Source organism: Notamacropus eugenii, chromosome 1, assembly GCF_028372415.1.
Source record: "Notamacropus eugenii isolate mMacEug1 chromosome 1, mMacEug1.pri_v2, whole genome shotgun sequence".
NCBI lineage: Eukaryota > Metazoa > Chordata > Mammalia > Diprotodontia > Macropodidae > Notamacropus > Notamacropus eugenii.
This window is the reverse complement of record NC_092872.1, coordinates 279,336,560-279,361,937: the sequence shown is the minus strand read 5'-3', so window position 1 is coordinate 279,361,937 and position 25,378 is coordinate 279,336,560. Positions and strand designations below refer to the sequence as shown.

At 39.3% G+C, this 25,378-nt stretch overlaps 1 protein-coding gene across 1 annotated transcript in view; it reads right to left on the bottom strand.

Annotated features, from left to right (window-relative positions):
* PTEN (phosphatase and tensin homolog) overlaps positions 1-25,378 on the bottom strand; it is a 76,941-nt gene that overhangs the window by 39,626 nt on the left and 11,937 nt on the right. Inside the window, exon 2 of the mRNA XM_072628950.1 lies at positions 10,419-10,503. Coding sequence (XP_072485051.1) covers positions 10,419-10,503 — 85 coding nt within the window. The remainder of the gene's footprint in view (positions 1-10,418; positions 10,504-25,378) is intronic.

The window sequence follows — 25,378 nt, the reverse complement described above, 5'->3', positions numbered from 1 at the left end:
CCCTCCTCAAGGTGATGAAGGCCTCAGCTCTGCTTTCTGAGCATTTGCTGTGCTGAGATCACCTGCTGCCTCACTTTTACTCACACCCCCCAAAAAGGACTGAGAACACTTACAGCAATCAGTGATTACAAGGCATTTTCCAAATCTCTTTTCTATTTTACCTTTATTGCATACTATGTTAGAGTCTACAGACAGCCATGCAGTGTGCAAAGCATGCCTTTAGAAGCTTATGATTTCAAAAGCCACACAGCAATGCTTCATAATCACACCTCATCCCAATTTTACAGAAACCCCAGGTCATTCCCTTTTATGCAATCATCATTGCTATTTTCACTATTTGCTGATATGGCATATACCAAGCATGTAATTTAGATAAGCAAAATTTTTAAATCCAATACAATGTACTCACCTACCTACTTTAATGATAAGTTTCCAGTTAATAAGTTCAAATAAAAGAAGTCAATGCTGAATCCTCACACTTAGTAAAATGGGATGCCAACTATAACAATTAAGTCAGGAAAAAAATGGGAACAACTGAAAAATACAGTTGAACTGTTTAGGAAAACCAGACTGGCCAAAACAGCAACAGCAGCAGCAACTAATAAGATAGAAAATTTCTTTATCTGAAACCAAAATATTCCTGACAACCAACTTTGAAGGACTTGAGAATTCTGCTCAAGCAATGCTCAATCAGGACTCCAAGAATGATGATGGAACATAGAAGGGGGGCCCCAGATGCATATTAAGATAGATGCTGTCACTCTTAGCCAAGGCAGTGATTCATTTTACTTGACTATGCATGTGTTACAAACTAAAGCTTTTGTTTTCCCTTTTTGAGCATAAGGGTAGAGGAGGGAAAAGGGGAGGGGTAATTCAAGCGTCTCTTTAAATGAACCAGAGGATGGAAAACCTGAAAGAACCAAAATCAAGTAGAACAACACTGAATTTATTATATATTTAAAATAATGCAGACTGTACACAAGAGAGTTCTATAATGTCATGTCATTCTTTTCTTCTTATACTGTGGCTATGAAAATGTTCTTTCTGTTTGTTGATGAGGAGAGGAGAGAGGAGAGGGGAGAAGGAAGAGAGGGGAGAGGGGAGAGGGGAAAGAGGAGAGAGAAGAGAGGAGAAGAGAGGGGAGAGGGAAGAGGGGAGAGGGGAGAGGGAAGAGTGGAGAGGGGAGAGAGGAGAGAAGAGAGAGGAGAGAAGAGAGAGGAAAGAGGAGAGAGGAGAGAGGGGAGAGGAGAGGAGAGAAGAGGAGAGAGGGGTGGGAGGAGGGAGGAGAGAGGGGAGAGGGAAGAGGGGAGAGAAGAGAGGAGAGAGGAGAGAGGGGAGAGGGGAGGGAGGAGGGAGGAGAGGGAAGAGGAGAGAGGAGGAAAGAGGAGAGAGGAGAGGAGAGGAGATCTTTTCTGGAGAACACAGAAAATTGACTCAGCACAATGGACAGCTCCCCAATCAGGGTCAAAACAAAGAATTTAAGCACAGGAAGGAGGAAGGGGGGAGAGGGAATCATGGTATCACAGACTTAAGAGTTGGAAAGCAGCTCTCCTCTGGTGAGGCCATTTCCTCACAGTATAATTAATTAAACTGAGGCACTCTGGCGCCACTGCTAGGGCCTCAAGTCTGAAAGTACTGAGTTCAAATCCTGCCTCAGATACTGACTGTGTGACCCTGGGCAAGTGGATAAAGTGCCAGACATGGAGACAGGAAGACTCAATCTTACATTCAAATCTGGCCTCAGACACAAATCCTTTGATCCTGGTCAAGTCACTTAACCCTGTTTGCCTCATTTGCAGAAGGAAATGGCAAACCCTCCTGTATCTTTGCTAAGAAAACCCCAAGCGGGGTCACAAAGAGTCGGACAAGACTGAAACAAATGAATAACACTTCCCAGGACTGAGATATGATATATGAGGTAATATTTGTAAGACACAGCACAATTCCTGGAACACAGTAGGCACCTAATAAATGCCTGTTCCCCCTTCTCCTTTCTCTAAAGTTCAAACAAATAGGAAGAATCTGTATCCATTAAATTATTTAAGAGCAATAAGATACATCCCCTGATTTTTGGAAGTCTGTTTAATACTCAATAACCAGGGTGCTTTTCTAAAATCTATAGTAAAATGTTTTGCCAGACTTGCACATGAGCAAGCTACATTAAATTGTATGTTTTCTCAAGGATGGGGGAGGGAAAGACAGAATTCTTTTAAAAGAATTTTTCAAACAATGTTAAATTTTTTTTTAAAGAATGTTAAAATTTGTTCTTATATGTAAATGGAAAAAAGCTTGCAAATAAAATTTATAGTCAATCTCTGCATTTCTATTTATGCTACCATCTAAAACTGCTTCTTCTCTTAAACCAGTTAAAACAAACTCAAGCAATTCTAATCCTTAACTAATGGAATTATTTTTATGTTCCCAGGATAGAAAGGAAAAGCTAAGATGGGCACAGACACAGGGACAGACACATTCACAGATATGCATGCTGTACTCCCAATACAGTGTAACCCATTAAAGCTTAAATTTGCACTAAGTTTCTGGAATACCCTTTGTATTGACCATCTACCATATCACCTGCTTGTATAGTATCACTTTCTGGAGTAGTTCCATTTCACTTCTGTATTAAACAAACAGGAAAATACCAATAATTATCTAATCACTTGAACTCTTGAAAATGAAACTGCTCCTGATAATAACAATAATAACAGCTAACATTTCTAAAGCACCTACTTATGTGCTATGTGTCAATGTAATGGTAATTTAAATGGGAAGATTTTCCCATATATTAATATGCCCATGTGACCTGCTTGGGTCACATGAGCCCATGGTGGGAGAAGTTTGCTGAATGGAAGGGATGGAAGGGAGAAGGAAGGGATGAGAAAGGGACAAGAAATGAGTCAAAGCAGTCAGAGCTGGAAAGAGAGAGCAGGCAGCAACTAGCTTAAGTGAGAGAGTTTGTTTGTGATTTACTTAAGGGAGCTGATTTGTGGGAAGCCTAACAAAGTGAAGGCTTGGGGATGGTAGTGCCCCCTGAATTGTTATTGTGTATAAATTTCTTTGTTGCTATGATGGATTTGGTTTTCTGGTACTGGGATTCTGCTTTCTGGTGTCTGAATAAATGTTTTGGTTCTGTCTTCTGTGTGGAGAGTCTGTTGCATTTTGCAATTGAGAACTATGCTGGCATATTCATAGCCACCATAATATTTCATTGGTGCTGCAGCCATGATAAGTACTTTACAATTATTCTCTCATTTGGTCCTCAAAATAACCCTGGTACATATTATTATCATCCCCATTTTACAGATAAGGAAACTGAGGCAAACAGGCTAATGACTTGCCAAGGGTCACGAGCTATTAAGTGTCTGAGGCTGGATATGAATTCAAGTCTTCCCAACTTCAGGCCTGGTGCTCTATTCACTGCACCACCAACCTGATAATTATGATTTTCTTTCACATACTAGTAAAGATTTGATAAAATAGCAAAAATGTCTATCTTATGAAAAGTATTTGTTGTCCTTATATTTCATTTTCCTTTTTATCCCCTGCAAAAGCCTTGGCCTGAGATTTAGAGTCCAAATTCCAATCTGGTCAGCTCCTTATTTCACTAGGACCTTGGGGAAGTCAGAGCTGAAAAAAAAAAAAAATCAAGGCACTGTAGCACAAGGTCCTTAATATCAAAATTCTACATTCCTAGAGGAAAATGTTGACACTTGGCATAGTATGGTTTGTTTATCTTTCAACATGTAATGATTATGTAACAAAACAGTAAATGTTCAGCAATTCATTTTGTCTGGTTTTCTTCAAGAAAATTCACTAAATTCAAAAAGTCTTCTTAGGTAGTTTACTATATAAACTTGAGATATTCTTTCAAATTCTCATTTCATCTCATTTCATCCAAAATGACAAGAAAGCCACAGAGAGAAAACTGATCTGAAGAGAAAATGGCATTTGGTCTGGCTTCCCCCAGAGGGCAGAGAGTAGGCACTCTGGCTTCAGAGCGCTCTCTTTAAAATTCACAGAAATGAGTGAAAGATTTCCCCACCCCATTAAATTCATTGTTCTTTTGAAGCTACACATGCTAGCTGCCCCTTTTGCTGGAACCAGACATGGTGCTAGAGGACAGACCATCTCAAGGCCGGCCAAGTTTGGAATCATCTTGTTCCCACACACTGTTCTCACTCTGCCCAGTTATGCTGGGTTGCAAACTGCAAGGGAAAATAAGAAAATGGAGCGTGTCCACACTGCCCCTTTATCATATACACCGCTTACATTGGGATTTATTTTTAATTAAAAACAAATCTGTCAGATGTAACAGCACACAAATATCTGAATCAACTGTAACAAAGCCTGAAGGTAACAAATCTTTGGGGATATTATGTTTCTAAATAATTTCTTACTCATATTGTGGATAATCAACAATCATTCCATTCCTATAATTTTAAGAAGGAATCTGTTACATCTAATTTGAAATGTTACCTATGCTAAAAAATATAAGGTGCCTTGTTGAGGCAACGATTAATCTCTAATAAAAATTGAAAGTCCAACAGGTTGTAAATTTTATATTGTGTTTATATATTTTGGGGGGAAACATGACAACTTCTAATAAAAAAAACAACCTATGCCATTATCCCTTCATAAACAAATAGGTAAAAAAGCAAGGCTAGATTGAAAAACATCTCTTAAGAAAAATGTTCATGACAACATCCTCAGTTGTTGATTATAATGAATAAATCATTACATTATTTTAAAAGTTAGGGGATTGGAGAAAAAACCCTAAAGCCATCTTCAACTTAAACTGAAAACTTAAGTTGCTAATAATTAAGAGTTCAATTCTGAAAATACCTTTCTAACAAGAAAAATTAATTTTAAGTAAAGACATTATTTATCTCGCATCCTGACTTTAACAAAATTATGGGTTGCAACAAACCATAGGATAATCTAACAGAACTGGAAGGACCCTACTCCTATGCTGTCCAATGCTCTCATGAGACAGAAGCCATCTGAGGCCTCAAAAACTACGTATTCCAGGCAGAGATGGCACGTGAACCCAGCTCCTCCTGATTCCCACTTGGCTTGCCTTGTGGTTTCATTGCTAGAGTCTCAAATTCCAAATTTTCACACTATCCGCATATATGGACAATGCCTAATAGTTGAAAGCCCCCAAATAATTAAACTTTAAACTGCCTTTGGCTCTCTGGACCTTGAATAAAGACAAGTTTTCTTTCTAACAAACAAACATGACAACTATTCTTCAGGCAAAAATCTTTCCATTAGCTGGTGGATCATCTGTATTTTTCATCAGTCACAATGAATTCTCTACATGTTATCCTGAGTCTTTAACGAAATTATCTAAATATGAAACACTTAGTTCAGCTTATTCTCCTCCTCAAAACCCTTCAACAGCTCCACTGAAAGTTCAAGCTTCTCAGGGCATTCCACCAAGGAACTTCTCAATCTGGTTAAAGTCTGCCCTCAACTTTCTCCCTCCTCCAAATCTGAACTCCCTGCTCCTGCCAGATCATTTGACTCATTTGGCACAACTCAAGCAAGACTCAAAGATTTGGGCTTGTCTAAACTGTCATCCTCTGCTCTGTGCTTAGGCACATTCGCCACCCTTTAGGGCAGATCAAGCACCATCCTTTTCATAATATGTGTGTTCATCCTTCATGGCCAAAGAAGACCATGTAATTAGAGAAGTAATGACATGACTTGCACTTGACTTTGTTTTGAGTGAGGGAGGGCTGTGCAGGTCACTAGCCTCACTTCTCCTCCAGAGTCATCTGAATCCAAGCAACCAGATACTCATCAGGATGACTGGAGATGACCCAGGATGAGGCAATTGGGGTTAAGTGGTTTGCCCAAGGTTACACAGCTAATGAGTGTCAAGTGTCTGAGGTGACATTTGAACTCAGGTCCTCCTGACTCTCTTGCACTGGTGCTCTATCCACTGCACCACCTAGCTGTCCCCCCCTTCATAATAACACCTTTCCCAAACGCTGTTCTCCTCCTTATCATGAGCTATTTGCCTATTCTACTTAACTGGGCACTGATGATTGTATTATTACTTTAAATATTACATATGTTCATATCTCATTCCTCCTCTTTCCCAACCAACACAGTCAATTAGATTATAAGCTCCTGGAAGAAAATAAACTGTATTGGAAATTAGGGAATTAGGAGACCTTGGTTCTCATTATACTCAACTATAAAATGTTCATGTGGCTTTCAAAAAGGCACTCCAACTTTCTGGGCCTCAGTTTCCTCCTCTGTTCAGCAGAGTACACAGAAGGAGGCACTTAATGAATGCTTGTTGTCCTTTGACTTAGAAAGAAAGGCAGGCCCACATGATGACCGAGGGTCCCTCCCAGCACTGGCTATAAATTCCATCACCATTTATTTACTTCCATGATTCTCTGACCATGAATAATACTTCTTTTATTTATTCCACGGCACCACAGCACTTCTCAGTTGCCCAATAAATACACTGGAAGTCAATTTAGACATTTTCTTTTGCTCTCTTTTGATATTTGTCCTATCAGATACCTTATCTGGCATCAATGAGATTACTAAGGAAGCAAACAATTAGTCGAACAAAAAAAATAATAATCCTGCACAAAAAAAAGGGTTATAATCAGCTCCTCCAAGAACCTGAGAGAATATTTAGAGAAACATTCACCGCCAGTGCTGCCGCCTCAACCTCTTCCTCTTCTCCTCTCACCAGGATTTCATGCCCACAGTTGGCAGACTGCCTTAGCAGACCTAGACAATGGAGAGGCGGAAAAGGCAAGCAAACAGGGCTTTCTAAGGGGAAATGGGAAGGCTTGCCTCCACATTGTGGGGGAAAGATTATAAGAACTGAGGAAAGAGGCCATTCCCAACAAACACGGATAACTTGCAAGGTGAATCCATGCACGAATCCTATGCTATAAAGCAAATCCAGCAAAGGAAAAGACAAGTTTATAAAACAAAGATATGCAGGGCTGATTAACTCTATAAAAGCCTCTTCACTATCCTGAAGTATGGCCTATTATATTTGTAATAGTTCATCACTGTATAATTATAAGAGTCACAATTCCACTCCTCACATTTAGGAGTTTGATTACCAGGGGCTATTCAATTTCCCACTCGTCTCAATATCCTTATCTATAGAAAGATCACCTATAGAGCCCACACTACAATATTGGGAGGATCAAGAAATAGTACACTTGGCAATACTACCATAATCTGTAGGCTTTACACAAATACTTGTCAGCTAGTATTCTTAGATTCCTTGAAACATGGCTCTACCCTTAAATTTCAAATGATTCTATTTGTAGACAACTCTTTAAGAGCCCAACTCAGAGAATCACAATTTTCCTACTAAAAAGGACCCAGACCTGTAGTCGGTCCTACAATGTCACTTTCACAGATCCTGAGAGCAACTGGTCCATCTCCTGGACAAACGTATATGAAAGCTCAGCCAAGAATCACCCTGAGGTTCTCTGATTCATGTGTTATTGATGTGCTTTGCTTGGTCCAGTCTGGGGAATCACTGTGTAAGGCTCCCATGTATATCAGCACCTGCTGTGCCAGTCAAAGATCTCAGAAGCCTGCCTGGTGACCCGTATGTATGTATCAAAGTATCAGAAGAAACTCAAACCCAGACCTTTCCAGGTTGGGCTGCTCTCCTCCACGGAGTTCACAGGCAGTTCCTAAATATATTATTCAGTCAATATCAAACAGGGAAATTCAACCCAAATTTTTCTGCATCACAAAGACAGCAAACAGCAAGAGGTAAATGGCATCCAGGGGGCAAATAAAGGAAATGGCAGAGTGGGAAGCCCAGTGACAAATTCAGAGACCCCTTCTCTCATTTTATTCGAAAAACCTCAGTTATCTAGCACGCGGTCAGCAATAAATGATCTACTGAAAAACTTTCCAAATGAAGGTAATAAATATAATTTTAAAACTTTTCTTCCCTTCTAATTCCTGTTCAGGAGCTACCTCAGTAGGAAGAGGGGAAGGGGGAAGGCCACAGCCCCTTCAAGGTGGAAACTGCAGAACACAGTAGCATTTTTACAAAGGATAAAGCATCAACCTAGAGAGACAAATGTTGAACAAAATTCATGGAAATGGAGTTGAGAATACCAATTAACGTACAGAGAATCTACTGAACTTTCATTCTTACTGGATAGTCTTACCCAAGAACACAACCACCACCATCTGAATGTAGTTGTTTCAAATTTCAGAGATCTAACCTCAACTCCCTCATTCTACAAATGAGGAAACTGAGACTCTACAAGTTAAAGTAACTAGTCTAAGTTGGTGAGTGCCAGCACTGAAATTCAACCTTGGGTCTTCTCTAAAGAGAAAGAAGTGTTTGGGTTACGGGCATCGGGGATGGGGTTGGAGGCATTTTTCTTGTGGAAGGAGGTGAACAGAAAAAGACATGGGGGGAAAGAAGATAAGTTGAGAAGGTTAATAAGGAAGAGGGTGAAAAAAGATGAAGGTCAATCAAAGAACTTCAAGGTTGGCAGAACAAAACACCAGGTTTTTTGTAGGTCATGCTGTCTAGGAAAAGAAGTGTAGCATATGGAAAAGGTTCCTGGGCTTGTAGCTAGTGGGGCTTCTTCATATTTTTCTCCCAGTTCTAAAATGCTTTCATTTTACAAAAAGGCAAGCCCAGCCTCTCCTGAACAGGCTCTACACCTGAATCCAAGGGCCTAGGAAGCAGCTCCTAGACAGAGACAACAGTCTACCACATACACACATAGCCAAAGACCTTGATACAACTTCTTTTATGTCTACACACCATGATGATGTAACAAATGCACTTCTGCAACTACATAAAAAAACCTCAATGTTTAACTGAAACAGTATCAGATGAAAAGAGCTACAACTGCTCTTTTGTTCACAACTAAGTAATTTAAAGAAACCTAAAACACACCAACATGGCAGTTGATGACTAGAAAATAATTTACTCATGAATGTGTTTATGTGCTGATTCTGAACTCCTGAAACTAAAAAAAGATTAGAATGTCTACAAAATAGTCCAATAGATAGTACATGTTCACTGACAAGCTCCTAACAAAAAAATAATCATTCATCTTGGACATTACATCAACATTCAAGTTCCCAGGATTTCTATGAAGGATTCTTAAATTATCAAAAAAGATCTTGAGATCAGATTTTTGACTCCCTTAATCAACCCCCTTTTTTGCACTTCCTCCCTCCCTCAGGGAGCCTTCAAGTCTCTTGCCCCAGTTACACCCTCCCTCCCCCGCCAACCCTCAGAAAAGCTGCACCAGTCAGCCTCCCTCAACTGCTGACACTGCTACCACCTTCCCTTCTCTGGATTTTCAGGACACAGTACTGTTGCTTCACTGACCTATCTGACAAATCCTCTACTCTTGGCTTTCTTTAGATTCCATTAAACCTCTACCTTTGAGGGCTTGACTCAGTCCTGGGCTCTTAATCTCATCAGCTGTCATGGGGTCCAATTACCATCTCTATAAAGAGAGCTCCTAAATCTATATTTCCAGCCCCAAACTCTGGAGCTCCAGGACCCCATCAACTGGACTTCTCAGAGATGTCAACTATAAATGTCAACAGAGTTCATGACCTTTCCCATCAACCTATCTCTCTTTAGACAGAATGTCACCATTATGGTTCAAGCACCATGATCCTTCCATGAACAAGGTTCACAACCTCCAAAATCGCCAAATGTGATTTCCACCTCCACATCTCTCATATGGCACCCCTTCTCTTTACTCACACTGCCCTCACCCTAGTTCAGGTACTGTCACCCTTCTCATTGGTCTCACAATCCTTCAAATCTAGTCTACATATAGCAGCCAAAGTGGTTTTCCTAAAGTTTATCAAGTCATTTTAGTATTCAATAAAACCCAATATTCCCCAACTATCTCTAGAATCAAATATAAATTCATTTTGTATTAAAAGTTCTTCACAACCTGGCTCCATCCTGCTTTCCAGCCTGGGTGTATACTTACTTAAAGTTGATCACACCTGAGTGTGACTGATGTGTTAAGATAGTTATGTCTCCTAAGAATATCTGCATTTTAAGCCCCGTGATAAGTTGAATTCCCTTTGTAGAGGAATGTTAAGCATCAATTATCTAGACAAAGGGGGAGAAGGTTGGAGGGACTTCTCATGGGCTCTGAAAACACACTGCACAATGGTGTACACATCCACTTAACAGGAGCTGTTTTCAAATTTATATTGGGAAAGATGAAATCAACATTGTCACGAAACAAACGTTCTCAATTACCACAAGTGTAAAACATGCACATATAATGTGTAATCCACATATAAACTAAAAGATTTTTAAGCTGCAAAACTACTTTCCAAATTAACAACATGGATGCAAGGCATATCCCACACTGGACACAAAAGCCAAGTATCCAAAAGGTCCTTACCTGACTACGTCATCAATGTTGTTCCTGTAAACGCCTTCAAGTCTTTCTGCAGGAAACCCCATAGCAATGATGTTAGGATAAATATCTGAGCAGTTAAAAGTTAGGGAAATAAATATTAAAGAAATGTGTGTGCTTAATGCTAAGACACTAGTTGAACTACTAAACATTTCTATCAAGTTTGGCAGTATCATTTATTAGAACAGAAAATTTTTCAAAATATAATAAAGCAAAATTAGTATCCTAAGAGTAGCTCAGCACATGAAAACATATTCTAAAAAGTATATTCAATCAATAGTTGCATATGTAAACTATACACACACATAATTTAAATATACTAAAACCAAAAATATAAATGAAGTGAATCATGGGCAATGGTTAATATGATTTGTCTTTTTTGTGTAACCCCCCTCCATTCCCCCCCACACCCTATCTTTTAATTACAGAAAGCCATTCCAGGCCCAATAAACAGCTGGGATTGTTTTTATACATTCATCCCCATTCCAACTGACCTCACAGTCCTTGAGTTCCATCAATAGCCAAGAGAAGAGGGGGTCAATAATTGTACCCCCTCCCCAATGTGGGGAAGTACAAATCACAACTTAAAAGCCTTTGCAAACTCTAAGGCATCACAGTAATGTCTGCAATTATTACTGTTACATATCTCATGTCCCAGTAAAATAAACTAAAAAAGCACAGGATGAGAGAGGGGTGGCTAAACAGGCTCTTGGGAAAAAGGAACAGGGGCTTTTGTGTTGAAATATAACCACTATGAGTCCTTGTGGCCTACAACAGTCCAAAAAGGTTGCCCTGAGAGAAGGCAGACCCCGAGAGGGTCTCCCAGACCACAAGCCCCTGTACTGGGCAGGCCACATGTGAAACGGCTCGAGTTTTAGACATGACATTCGGGGAAGGATGCTTTGGCTAGAACCCATTCAAGAGCATGCAAAGGATAGTAGAGAACTGGTGCCCTTGCTGCACATGGACTGTTTAAGGGGCTTCAGACCAGAAAAGAAGAAACACTAAGAGGTTCCTCACACTGTCTTCAAGCACAGAATGGAGACTCAGACCAGAACTAGCAGAAGGTAAAACCACCAACAGGGAGATGCTGCCAAAAAGCAACTCAGAGCAAGGTGAAGAGGGAAACCTTCCTAACAATGGCTACTACAAACAAATAAAGAAACATTTCTTAGGCACTGACAGTGTGCCAACTACTCTGAGGAGTCTACAACATGCACAAAGTAACTACATACACATACAGCCTATCTGTAGGTACACAAGCACACATGTGGGAATGGGCTAAATAAAAGGTGATGGAGAGTAAAAGGAAGTTGAGGTGTGGAGTCAAGGAAGAGGTCACCAGGCCTGGGGAAAGCCAAAGAGAAGAGTGAGAGATGGAACATGTTGTTCACAGACCATTCTAGCTGTGATGGCAAGGAACTCACAATGCTCCCAAAGGCTTAGAGCAATTTTAAGCTATTAAAGACATAGGAAAATGACAAAGTAGGAAGAGTAAAGCCTTAACTGACTGGCTGGGAGGGCCTGCACTAGGGGCCAGTCATTCCAGGAGAGAAACACCACTTCACATAGGTTCATTTCAGAATGCTCCTGAAGGAGTCTGCCTAGATGGTCTCTCGGATTCCCACCTGCTTTAAAATTTTGTACTCTTATCCTACGTCAGTTAGACTTCACCCTTGAAGTCAGTGCCACAAGGTTTTATTGTCACACTTTGATAATTCATTATTCTTCATGATTTTGACTCTCCTCACAAGAAGACAGAAATTTGTATCCTCAAATACAAAAATTATCAAAATGCAAACATGCCTCAAAAGAAATTTACCCAAAAAAGACTTATTAAGGAAATAACACATAAAAAGAGAAATCTATCCTTAAAAATCTACAGCATTTTAAAAAATACAAATTATCAGCAACTATTCTACTATGGTCTTTTTTTCATACCATCAGCACCATCATAAGCAGCCAATCCCTTCCAATGTTCCTATCCAAATTACACCAAATTATCTAATACACGAAACACACCAAAATATCCAATTACACCAAATATTTTTGGTGCAATTCTTTGTAGAATAAAACTGACTTAAGAATCAATACAACCACCTCCTTAGACAATGTACGAACTACTGAAGAACCAAGAGCAGTGTCTCTAATATGGTGAAACCTCACAAAGTTGCATTCATCAAAGAAATGATGTTTGTATCATAGACTATTTAACAATCCAAACTATTATCAAATTTATGTGACAAATTCAAATTAGGTTAAAAAGAGGCTGTTCATGTAAATGGTGACTGTTTGACAAATCTAAAAAGTTTGTCAAATTAGTATGTCAATTACATGTGAATTAAGACTAGGGAATCAAAGAAACTGAATGAGGTAAGTTAAACATTTGCTTCAATATCTAACTTAGAATGCTTCCTAAGTCCACACAGAGAGGTACTACACCATCTGGTTCTTGCCTCATAAAAACACAACAAACCCAAATGTTATCACCCGAAACAAACCCAGGGCAGAAGCTCCATCATTTCTTGGGTGGTCAGGGATCCCAGAGGAGGGAAGGGAAGGACAAGGTGTGAATAAGGCACAGTCATGTCTGATGACTGCTTCCATTCACCACTAGACCCATTTTACCAAAGAAATAGAGCTTGAGAGTGTTTTTTGAGTTCCCAGGGTGGTCACCAATGGCCAAGGTTATCGAAGCATGCAGCTGAATTTTCTAGGACTCCAATGCTGCTAACAGATCCACAGCATCACAGTTCAGCTATCATGAGCTTTGATGGGGAGGTGGGGATGGGGGGGGAATCCTGATCGTTGTTTAGATGATATCACTCCTAAAAGAAACTATATCCCAAATCTCAAAGTTTGGGAACACAGTTTTAAAGTCAGGAACAAACTCTATAGCACAGCAAACTTCTCATCTTCCATGACCTAGTACCCATGTCCCTGTCTGATCTCTTTTTGAGATTCCTTTCTGAAATCCTGCTCTTGGACCATGCTCTGCACACTCTCACCACTCCTCACCTCCACGAAGTCCTCCCTGATGTCCTCAAGTCAAAGGGACCACTCTGGATCTCTCCTTTGCCCTCTTGAATTCTGTTCTGTATCATGATTTTGTGGATCATCCACGGCCCCCTTAGATTTTAACTCCAGGATGAGGACTATTACTTTTTTCATAATACATCACCAGCACCCAGCACAGGGCCTTGTAAATAGTAGGTGCTTAATAAATGTTTGAATTGCATTTACTGGCTACAATTATGATTAAAAATATTAGGAATAGAATATTTATATTATAAAGTTGGCTCTGTGGCTATAAGTAAAAGAAGCCAGTCTCCAATTAATTAAAATTTTGCTTCACTTAAAAGGGCAATGGAAGGGGGAGGGAGACATGACTAGGCTGAACTACTTAGAAAACGCTTAAGGATCTTCCTAAAAGATAAGGACTGAAGGAGATAGGCCAATGTGGAGCAGAAGAAAGGGCAAGGAATAACCAGGTACACAGCTTTCCAACTTAGTGGGCAGATTCATGCAATGCTATCAGAAGCCCCCCCCAGCATGTGAGGAGGGAGGACTCATATGGAGAATTTCTGGAAAGACAGAGTCCCTTGTGATGAAAACACAAAGAATAGTTGTGTTCCACACCACTGAAAGAAGGATGCAGATCAATGAGATCAGAGATCCAAGGAACCAACACATACATCATACATCAAAAAGACAGGAAAATGAACCCAATTTATCAAAAACTTTTTATTTAAGTGCATATTAAGATTATGCTATAGACACTTGATTTTTAAATCATGTATATATGAATACAAGTATTTCTGCCTTTACATAGACTCAAAAAGAAATGGTAGGAAAACAACACCATGGACTTAGGATCCAAGGACCTAGGCTTGAAGCTTGGGTCACTTACTTATTATCTCTGCAAATTCAGGCCTCAGTTTCCTCATCTACAAACAGGATGGCTTGGACTAGATAATCCTCAAGGGATTTTCTAGTTCAAAATCCTATGATAGAAATTTTACGAAAACTCATCTTTTTAATTCTGCAAATGGAATCACAAGGCACTAGAGAAATTTTATATTAATAAAAATCTATCACAGCTGGATGCTTTTACAAGTCAAATAATCATCTACTTTACTAGTTATGTTCCTATGTCTACAGAATTCATTTCTTTAAAACAAGGTCAACTTTTAAAACCATAAACACATGGGTATTCCAAAATTAAACTCCCTCACATATATACATATATATATATGTATGTATGTATGTTTAAAACTTTTGAGAAATTATGTCTACTGTGATTCCAAAGTACTCATGATGAAAAATGCTCTGCACATTCAGAGAGAGAACTGATGAACCCTGAATGCAGATTATTTTTTTATTTTTTTCCTGGCATTTTTTTGTCTTTTCTTTTGTAACATGGCTAATATGGAAATGTTTTGCATGACAAACTGCATGCCTTCTCAAGAAGGGGAGGGAATGCAAAGGAGAGAATTTAGAAATCAAAAATTTTTTTAAAATGAATGTTAAAAAATTTACATGCAACTGGGAAATATTTAATGAAAAAAGGGAAAAAAGAAGTTATATCTACTCACCAATAATATTTCAACTTATTCTACTATCACTTTGTTAAAGAAAACAAAATACCAATAATTATCAGGAATCATAGTAAAAATCTTAAGTACCCAAAATAAAGGCCATGAGTCAAAATTTGCAATTAACTGAGCAACCTTCAATGGTGAAAAAATGAAGAGATTCTCATCAGCAAGCTACAAAGCTCTTTATAAAGTGATCAAACTTAGAGAAGCAGCCGCTAAGATAGAAATCTGGAGAAGTTCTGACTCTAGCTATGAGCTCGGGCTAGAGGCTGAGGAAAACACAAGGAAAACAGGGTTGACAACAAATGTCAAAGAAAGCTAGCCAGCAGCAGCACTCAAAAGTTCCATAGTTTCTTTAACATTTTCATTTCTATCTCTCTATCTTAAATCCAATTTAGCAAGTATTTTCCAATTATCCCATTTTTTAAGAAGCCACCTCTTGTATGTTTCCAATTCAATTCAAACATCTGTTAAATATATCTTTTTAAGTTCAAGGACTCATGTTAGGAATATAAAGGGGGAAAAAACAGCAAAATGATCCTGGGCAGCTAGGTGGACAATAGAAAAAGCACTGGGCCTGGGGTCAGGAAGCCTGCAGGGGTTCAAGTCTGACCTCAGACACTTGCTGGCTAACTGTATGACCCTGGGCAAGTCATTTAACCTCTGTCTGCCTTAGTCTCCCCAAATGTAAAATAAGGATAATAACAGCATCTCCCTTGCAGGTTGTTGTGAGGATCAAACAAGATGCCATCTGTAAAATGTTGAGCATAGTGCCTGGCATGTAGTAGGTACCATATAAAAATGCTTATTCCTTCCCTCCTTTCTCCTACCCTCAGGAAGCTGGAGGAGATGCAGATAAGAGAATCAGCTCCACAGTGGACTGCCAATACATCTGACCTGGAATAAATCTCAGGGGTCATCTAGCTGGTCATTTTAGAGAGGAGAAAATAGAGGCCTAGTAAAGTTAAGTAACTTGCCCCAGGTCAGGTAGGTAAGAAGTGTCAGCAGAAACATCTGAGTTCAGGCCTTCTGATTTCAAAGCCAGTGATGTCATCACTATCCTACAGGGTTCTCATGTTGACTTGAGGGGAAGGGTGGAAGTGGGAATGACCACCCAGTTAGATATAGGTAGCAGGCAGTCAGCAACATAATGGAGTCTAAAAGGGAGATTAGAGATGGATATAGAGATTTGGCAACACTCATGGAGCTATGAAACATAAACACAAGGGTACAGAGCCACTCCTTAAAGACAGTATAGAAAGAAAAGAGGCCCTGGGTCAAAGGTTTGGTGAATCCTCAACAGCAGGGAGGTAGGAGACACATGAGGATTCAGCAAAGGTAAAGTAGGAGCAGCTACTTTAGCAGGCAGAAGGAAGGAAAGGCAGAGTGAGGAGGCTGGTTAATGGTATGAAAGCATGAGAGAATTCAAATCAGATGAGGCCACTTGGACAGAACAGTTAAGAGACTGTTAGTAGTCCTTAAGAGCACAATCTCAGGATAAGTGGTGGGGTCAAATGCTAGATTACAGAAGACTAAGAAATGCCCAGTGGGGGAAGGCATGAGGGCTGCTATTTGTTTTACCTCCTCCCAGTTCCACTTGCCATCCCTGGGCGCTTTCCCTTTTCTTTGCTTCTTCAAGATTTTACTTTCCCATGTGGCTAAATGTGTTTATTCCGCTACAATCTCAAGAAAAAAAAAAACAACTTTGTTCTTATATTTGGACAAGCATCTCTCAAAACACACTAGATATGGAGTCATTGATTGGGAACAGTTATTCTACTGAAGATCTGTTGGTAAAGTACCCCACAGCATAGCTCTTACTATTTGATGAATGATGTATACATCTACTTAATATAAAAATCACACATGAGACCAACTGTTTACCAAAAAACTTGGGATCTAAAAATGATTGGGGGGGGGAGGGGTCCAAATACCAAGCCAGTTTAGGGTTTTTTTTTCCTTCTCTATTATGGGCAAAAACACTACATCTTACTTATAAGAAGCCGTATGAGGCAGCATGAGATCTGATGAGCAGCAGATTCTGAGTCGCATGACTGAGACCTAAATCCTAGTTCTGACGCTGGCTGTTGTTAACACTGAACAAATCACTGAACTGTCCTGGGTCTCAGTTTCCTTATCTCAAAAATGAGAATGCTACTTTCACTACCTACTTCATAGGAGTGTGATGAAGACACTTGGCAAACCTAACTATGCTACTGAAATGAGTGTTTTTGATATTAAGCTACATATCAGGAGCCAAAGATAAACATGACTGGATGTGGTCTTTGCCTCCCCAAAAACTTTTAAACTAAGATGAGAGACCAGACACAAACACAAATAAGGGTGACAAAAAAAATTCTGAGTACAAAAGAGAAGTCCAAACAAAAATGTAATCAGAGATTTAAAAAGGTCTAACACTGACCTCCAGCTGGGGACACTCGAGAAGGTAGGCCAGCCCCCCAGACAGACAATAAATGTTTGGTAAATAACAGAGTTCAAGTTCATGTTTCTATCACACCTTGTGTCCCAGTTTAAAAAGCAGGCATCTCCAAGAAAATCTGAACAATTCTGTAACTATTTGGTCTTAACAGACTGGCCACTTCTCCATAGTAAATTAGGTCTTACTGTGTACTTAACCTCACTTTTGTCTGGAGTGGAAAAATTAACTACATCTTGCAGCTACTAGTTTTGAATTCATATGGATGACAAGATACCCACCAACAGTCCCAGAACCAGAGTCAAGAGATTTTCTTGGAGTAATACTAGCCCTTCAGATAAAAGAATTAAGACTGAGCATCTAGCCTCAGCTGATAGCCCTGTACCTCCCCGATATGGAACTTTGGAAACGTCATAACCTAAGCACTCTAACCTCTTTAGTCTCTGTTTCTATACCTCTGAAATGGGCCTACTATCTTCCCTGCCTATATGAAAGTACTCTGAAAGTTGCAAAGTCTGTGCAAATATGTGGTATTTATTTTAAACTACCTGTTTATCTCAAAATTTAATTTGATTACAGAAATCCTTGTAAAATCTACCTCACAGGGCTTTTGTGAGGAAAGAGCTTGATAAAAAATAAATCACCATAAAAGGTAATTTAAGGTAACTGTATTAAGGCAATACTATATTTGGTGATGAAAGATGACATTATTTTTGTGTTTAAATTATTTGCATCATCATTATCGTCTCTATATTGAATTATCACAAAATAAACTGCTGCCCAATATCACCTGGACCTAATACTGATTCTTAAAACAGAAGAACAACATTTTAAGAAGAACAACATTTTTAAGAGTTGTTGTCTCCATACTAAATACTCCAATCTCCAAGCTTCCTACAACAAAATGCTTTCAAAATACGCGGAAGACCAATTCAGGCTTTAACCAAAAAGACACACATCATGTGGAAACAGGACAGCGTACATCTCCATCCCCATTACTCTGCTGCTGGAATTCTACTAAGGATGGCTTCCCTGTGCAGATCATCTCAGTTAATCCTGACTCTAGCTTATTTGCACAGAGTTGTCTTTGTGTGGTCTCCTTCATTAGATGTGAGCTCCTTGAGGGCAGGGACTGGTTTTTTTTTTGTTTTTCTTAGCAGAGTGTGGTGAACAGTAGCCACTTAATAAGAGCTTACTACTTCTAGCACACAGAGGGGGAGCTTACATTCTAACAGGATCACAGACTCAAAGCTGCAAGGAACCTCCATGAATACATAGTCCAACCCCCTCATTTTATACCTTTCTTCAGCTACAAAAATCAGTTCTTTTTTCCACTTGTGCAAGTAGTTCACCGAATGCTGATCAAATATAAAGGAATCATAGCAGGATCACAGCTTGCCTCAGAACCATTGTAATCTGAACCTAATCCAAAAAAGATGACACTGAGATGACAATAATAAAATATAAGCTGCAAGAAACCTCCATGAATACATAGTCCAACCCCCTCATTTTATACCTTTCTTCAGCTACAAAAATCAGTTCTTTTTTCCACTTGTGCAAGTAGTTCACCGAACACTGATCAAATATAAAGGAATCATAGCAGGATCACAGCTTGCCTCAGAACCATTGTAATCTGAACCTAATCCAAAAAAGATGACACTGAGATGACAATAATAAAATATTCTAACAAAATCCCATACAATGAAACATTACACCTATCACCGTAAAGCAGCTACAAAAGGATTAATACCTCCTAGTCAAAAAGGAAAAAAAGGATTGACAGACATTCTTAAATCCCATGCTGAAGAAGCCATCACTTCATCGAGCAACAGTAAAGGGTGACAACAGGTACAATCCATTGACATGGTGAATGTGATCAGAAGTGGTTTACCTCAAAATGGGGCCTATGAAACTGCTGAAATCCAAGAATGGAATCAAAAGGCTTCCATGAGTGACATGTAGAGAAATTCGGCCAACCATGTTAATTTTTTTTAAAAGCATAAAAATAACAGTGAAGTGATGTGGATTTGTTTGTAGAAATGGAAGGCTTATAAAATATATGGCTTTGATTATCTGAAACTGAAAAGCGTCTACAGAGACAATATTAATGAAACTAGGGTGAGAAAGGAGGTGGTCAAATGGGAAAAAAAACTTTGACAAGAGTTTGAAATCCAAGATAAATGAACAATTTATAGATATAGATATGGACATGGATAAGACCAGCAGTCAATCCTCAACAGATAAATTGTCAAAGGATATGAAAAGCTCTCAAAAAAACTGCCAAGTATTCACAACCACATGAAAAACTGCTCCTAATCACTAATGATAAGAGAAATGCAAATCAAAACAACCCTGAGGTTTTATCTCACACCTGGCAAAGTGGTAAAAATGAAAAAATGCCAGAAGTCAATGTTAAGACAGGTTACAAAATAATAAGCACACTAATACAATGGCAGTGGAGCCATGAAATGGTACAAGCATTTTGGAATCATGCAAATCAAGTGACTAAAATATCCATATTCTTTGAGCCAGAAACTCGCCTATTGCACTTATACCCCAAGGAAGCCAGCAAGAAGAAAAAAGTCCCCATAAAATTGCAAGATACTTATAGCAGAACTTTTTGTAATAACTAAGAACTGCAAACGAAGTAAATGACCATCAACTGAGGAATGAATAAACAAAAAAACATAAATGTAATAGATTATCATTGTACTGGACCATTCTCACAGAGGCAACTGTTGCTCCCAATCACCTGGACAAAGCACTGATCCATAGGAAGTTAAGAACAGTATTTTTAATAGGCATTATGATCTCAAATCCTTTTCCAAGCTTCATGAGACAAAGAAATTCTAAGAGAGAGACAGAGAGAGAGAGAGAGAGAGAGAGAGAGAGAGACAGACAGACAGACAGACAGACAGACAGACAGACAGACAGACAGAGACAACTGTCTATCAGAAGAGACCAAAATGACACAAGGACAGCGGGAAGTTTATACACATCAGTCCTGTCTGCCATCTGGCTACTCATAGAGCTGACCCAGGTACTTGGTGAGAGCTCATTGAAGAGGCACTCCCATCTTAACACTCCTACTCAACTTCAAAAAGCCATTATTCTATCCACCTGGGAAAACATTGTAAGGGCAGTTATTTCTCTGAGGACCATTTTTATTGGAACCCCATTAAAAACAGGAGAATATGATGATAAAAAATACCTGCAGCACTCTAGCAAAAAAAAAAGTTTTCCTTACATTCACTGAATCTCTCCCCTCAGTGCTAGATCAAACAATCGAATTTATCGCCTCCAAATATCATTGCTCATTCATTTCACTCCCCCCAGAAGACTCATCTTATTCCTTTTTTCCTCATTTAACATGTTTACTCTCATCAGTTTTGTATTACAAAGATTCACATTGGGCTCCTCAGTTATTTTTATACACCCAAGACAGCTCAATAAACTGATACTTAAAATGTAAAATAATTCTTCAAAGGTAGCATAAAGACCATCTATCTGCATATTAATAAGCTAAATATTTTAACACATAATGTTATATACCAACTATATACAAAGTATAAAAATCCACATATTCTAAAGCATATTTCATTGTTGTTTTTCCTAACAGAAAAGACTTGCTTCCACCAATCTTCTTCCCCTGACCCAATGACTCACTCTGGAGATGGTAATGGGTTTTCAAAGGCTCTACGGCCACAGTTGACAGATACTATCTGGCTGGAAAGGTTTCAAATATAGGCCAACTGACAGTAGTAATGTCTAAGAACCAGCCTAGCCAGCACTACAAAAAGTCAGCCTGACCAGGCTGCCCCTGGCCCTAGGTTTTCTGGTCAAAGGAACTTCTAAAACTATTAATACTAAAAAGGTTTTGATCGGCAGCCATCAATGGAATATGCCCCCTCCCTCAATCACTTTCCACCAAAGTATCACATCTCTAACCCCCTGATCATGAAGAAATTCAATCTGCCTTTGACACCTCCAGTATATTTGTAAGGACAATGAGAGCAGGCTGCACTCCATTTATGGAACTAAATATGAGCTGAAACAAATTAGAAGTACAAAAAAATTCGGGTAAGCAGGTGACTGGAAACACTAGCAACCTTAGCCTACTAGTCTACTAAGTATCCTAATAATAGTTTGCTTTTTTTTTTTACAGTAACATTGGTTAATTACGTAATAATATAACTACAACTGCTCACACTGCATCTGCAAACCACGAAATGTTTTGAGTTGCCCAACTAACTGGTTTTAACGAGTACACCCAATAATTACCCTCTTCCTAGGTCTCTGGATGAATATGATAAGAATGGTTTCCTGTTTCAGAACAATGCTACTGTTAAAAAAAGAAAAAAGAAAAGAAAGAAACAGAAACAAAAGCCCTCTGGTTTCTAGCTTACACTAAAAAAAAAAAAAAAAAAAAACAGCCAAGATTTACCGCCATTGCCTAATAAACCAAACCAAAAGAGCTCTAACTTACATCATCACTTTCATGCCATCAGTTTCACCACAAGCATCAGCAATGAGTTGAATCAGACTGACAAACTCACACTGAACTCCGTGCTAAGTTCAGACCAAGAAGGCCAAAAAGCATCTGAGAGACTCCAAACCATCAAAGCCTGTTTCTAAGACTTAGCCAGCCAAGTCTTGCTGAAAAGTGTACAGGACTAAAAGTAGGCTCATCTGTAGCTTTTAAAACATTGGGGACTACTATATGATTAGGCCTGTAAATCCTATAACTCAAAATTTCTCCTGGGGTGAGAGAGAGGAGGCTGCATTAGTCCAAAGAGCAGGAGCTAAAGAACAAAGCCATGAAACAAAGTAGCACTGAATGCACCTGGGCAAAGAATATTTTTTTTTAATTTTCTGATACAAAGATTGTGGAGTTCTGAATTTCTAAGATAAAGCCTAAAAGAATGGAAATCAGATTTTTCATCAAATTTGCATCTTAAGAACATTTTTTCTAAATGGTAACTTGAAAACAAAATATCTAACACCAAAAAACTTCAAATGAGAACATCCTAGCTTATTTCATTCTGCATTTAGTTTTAATGCAAGAAAATTGTGATGACTTTGCATATTTGTATTTAGTTTTAAGACTAAGGTTATGCCACAGCTGCAAAATATTTTGTTCTCATTGTTTCTGGTGTCCCAGGGAGGTATTTGATCCAGACCGAGGTCTAAGCAAGAGGGTCATTTTTTAAAGGATTCCGAGGCGGAGAAATGGACACAGCAGCTACCAGATTGCTTTAAAAAAAGCCTATCTGTCTTCCCAGCGCTGAGCCCTGCCCTGATTCGTGGGTTACTGGCGGACATCTTAATACTAACATTGCACTTCCTAGGCATCCCATTTTAATTGTCTTCTGCACTTTAGCGGAACAAAAACCAGTCAGTTCATTCAACTATAATTTTACTAAGTACCTACTACGTACCAGAGACAGTGCAAAGCTCTGAGAACACAAAGAACAGTCCTCCTGCTCTCAAGAAGCTCATCAATGAATGAGGGAGACAAGATGCAAACAACTGTACAAGCCAGAGAAACTGACAAGCTGAAGCTATCAAGAGATGGAAGTCACAAGCATTAAGAGGGACTGGGACAGACAACCTAAAAAAGGTGGAACTTTAACTGGGACCTAGAGAAGTCAGAGAGGGCAGGAGCTAGAACCAGGGAGGGAGACAGTTTCAGGTATGATGGACATGCCTGGAAACACCCAGAAGTAGGAAATAGAAGAGGAAGAGTACATGGAATAAGGTAGAAAGGAACCAGGTTATGAACGGTTTTGAAAGCCAGAGGATTTAGTCATTGATCCCAAAGGTCACAGGGGAGAGACACGGTCAGCCCTGAATTTAGGAAGACCAGACTGACAGTTGAGTGGAGAACAGCCTGGTAGGGGAAGATCCCCAGTGATTACTGCAAGCAGTCCAAGGGTGAGGTCAGGAGGACATGTCCAGGGTGGTGAGAAAGGGGAAATGAGAGATGTTACAAAGGTGGAATCAACAGGACTTGGCAGTTGACTGGATATGGGGGGAGGGGGAGAAGGGAGGGGTGTAAAGATGTACAAAACACATGACTACTGGGTGGGTTAGAAGGCCATTAATGACTGAGGATATCTGGAGAAGCTAACACTGATGTTCAAATAGTAGGGAGGGGCAGGACCATACAGGGTGGCTCTGGGGGAGAGCCAAGAGTGAGCCCCAGTACAAGTGGTGAGTGGTATCTGAAGTCAGGAAGAACTGCCAGGTGACCCAGAAACCCTTCCCAATGACAGCCACCCCCCAGGAAATAGTCTCCCTTTCAAAGGCTGGACTCAGGTTCAGTGACATGCTGGATAAAAAGCTGGTGACCTTGGAGCCTTTTCCAACTCTAATGTGATTTGCCCAATTATCACATGGCTTGGTGGAACCAGGACTAAGATTTCTGACTCCAAGCCTAGGAACTGTTCTCTTCTACCAAGGTGACTAGCCATTACAATGGGCCCTAATAATTCCAGTAGTTAAGACTTTAAAACTCAAACACAAATGTTACATGGGTTTCTTCCCTTTTCATTTTGTAAACAGACTTTCTTTTCCCCCAAACTCCACATTTTCTATTAAGCAAAATCCAGTAGCACCCACACATCCGTGCTACTACCAATTGCAACAGTAAGTGAAAGAGGCCTGGCCTTGGAGCCAAGAAGACCTGAATTCTGACATGGCCAGACTGTGAGACTCTCCCCCAGAACCACTCAAAGCCCAAGCAGCTGAGATTCAAGTGCAGACCTACAAGGTAACCAAGAGCTCCCCTATACCTAGTTATAACCCTTCTCTTCTGTTGTCATATTTGAACAAATGCTAATAACTGTGGCAATTCAGTAAAGTGAAAAATCAATGAAGTCAGTGTCCAAATCACTGCTAATGGCTTAGACTTCAAAAAAAGATAAAAAGAAACTGACATTCTTCACTTGGCAAATATCAATGTATTGCAAGCTCATCTAATATAGATAAAGTGTTATTTGCCTTATGACAAATCTTGAAAATCTTGGTAAATAAAACCAGCCAATGCATCCTGAAGCAAGAGTCTAAGTGCACACCAAAGGTTTACCACACAAGAGTAAAAATCACCTTGGCAGTCATAAAAATCTAAAGGATCACATTCCTTTCCAAGTACCAAAGGAAAAGCAATAATCTCACATGAACCAACCAGCTTGTCCTACTCAAGGAGAAAGAAAAACAGGAAGATAAGGACACAAACACGCAAATTTCATTTGTCACTTCAGGACTAAACTGCAATTACTTGTTTGAATTGCATAAGAGTATAAAAATTATAAATTAGTAATAAACAGGTATGAAAACGAGAGGTTTTTTGTGTCTGCAGATATCATATAGCAATTTTAAGCATACAATCAAAGTTAAGTTCAGTTTGAGTTACAATGTGGTGCTACTGTTCTATATGGGAATCAGCAAAAAAGGCTAGGTTATTTATTTATTTATTTTTAAAAGACTCCAATAATTTATCTATTACTTTCAACATTCTGATGATTCACATTTCCAGTGAGGGTCATCCCTCCTCCAAAGCCTATCAAAATGCCCTGGAAGGTTGAGTCAATGGTTTCAAACTTCACAAGGCTGTCTGTCCCTTGGACAACACAACATCTGCTTACCCAGGCTCTAAAAAGGCCAATGCTTCTTTATGGTTCCTGGCTTTTGAGGACCCAGGGTCAAGTAACAACAGGCAAGGTTGTGGTATAACATGCCCAAGAACTGAGTGGAGAAAATGACTTATTACAGTCAACAAAAAAATCTGCAGTAAGTCAAACATCTTCCAATAGTCAAATCATCTTAATCCTACTTCTAAATATACAAAATAAAACAAAAGAATCAAATGTAGCTTTATATTTTTAATACTAAAATAAGACAGTGAAACC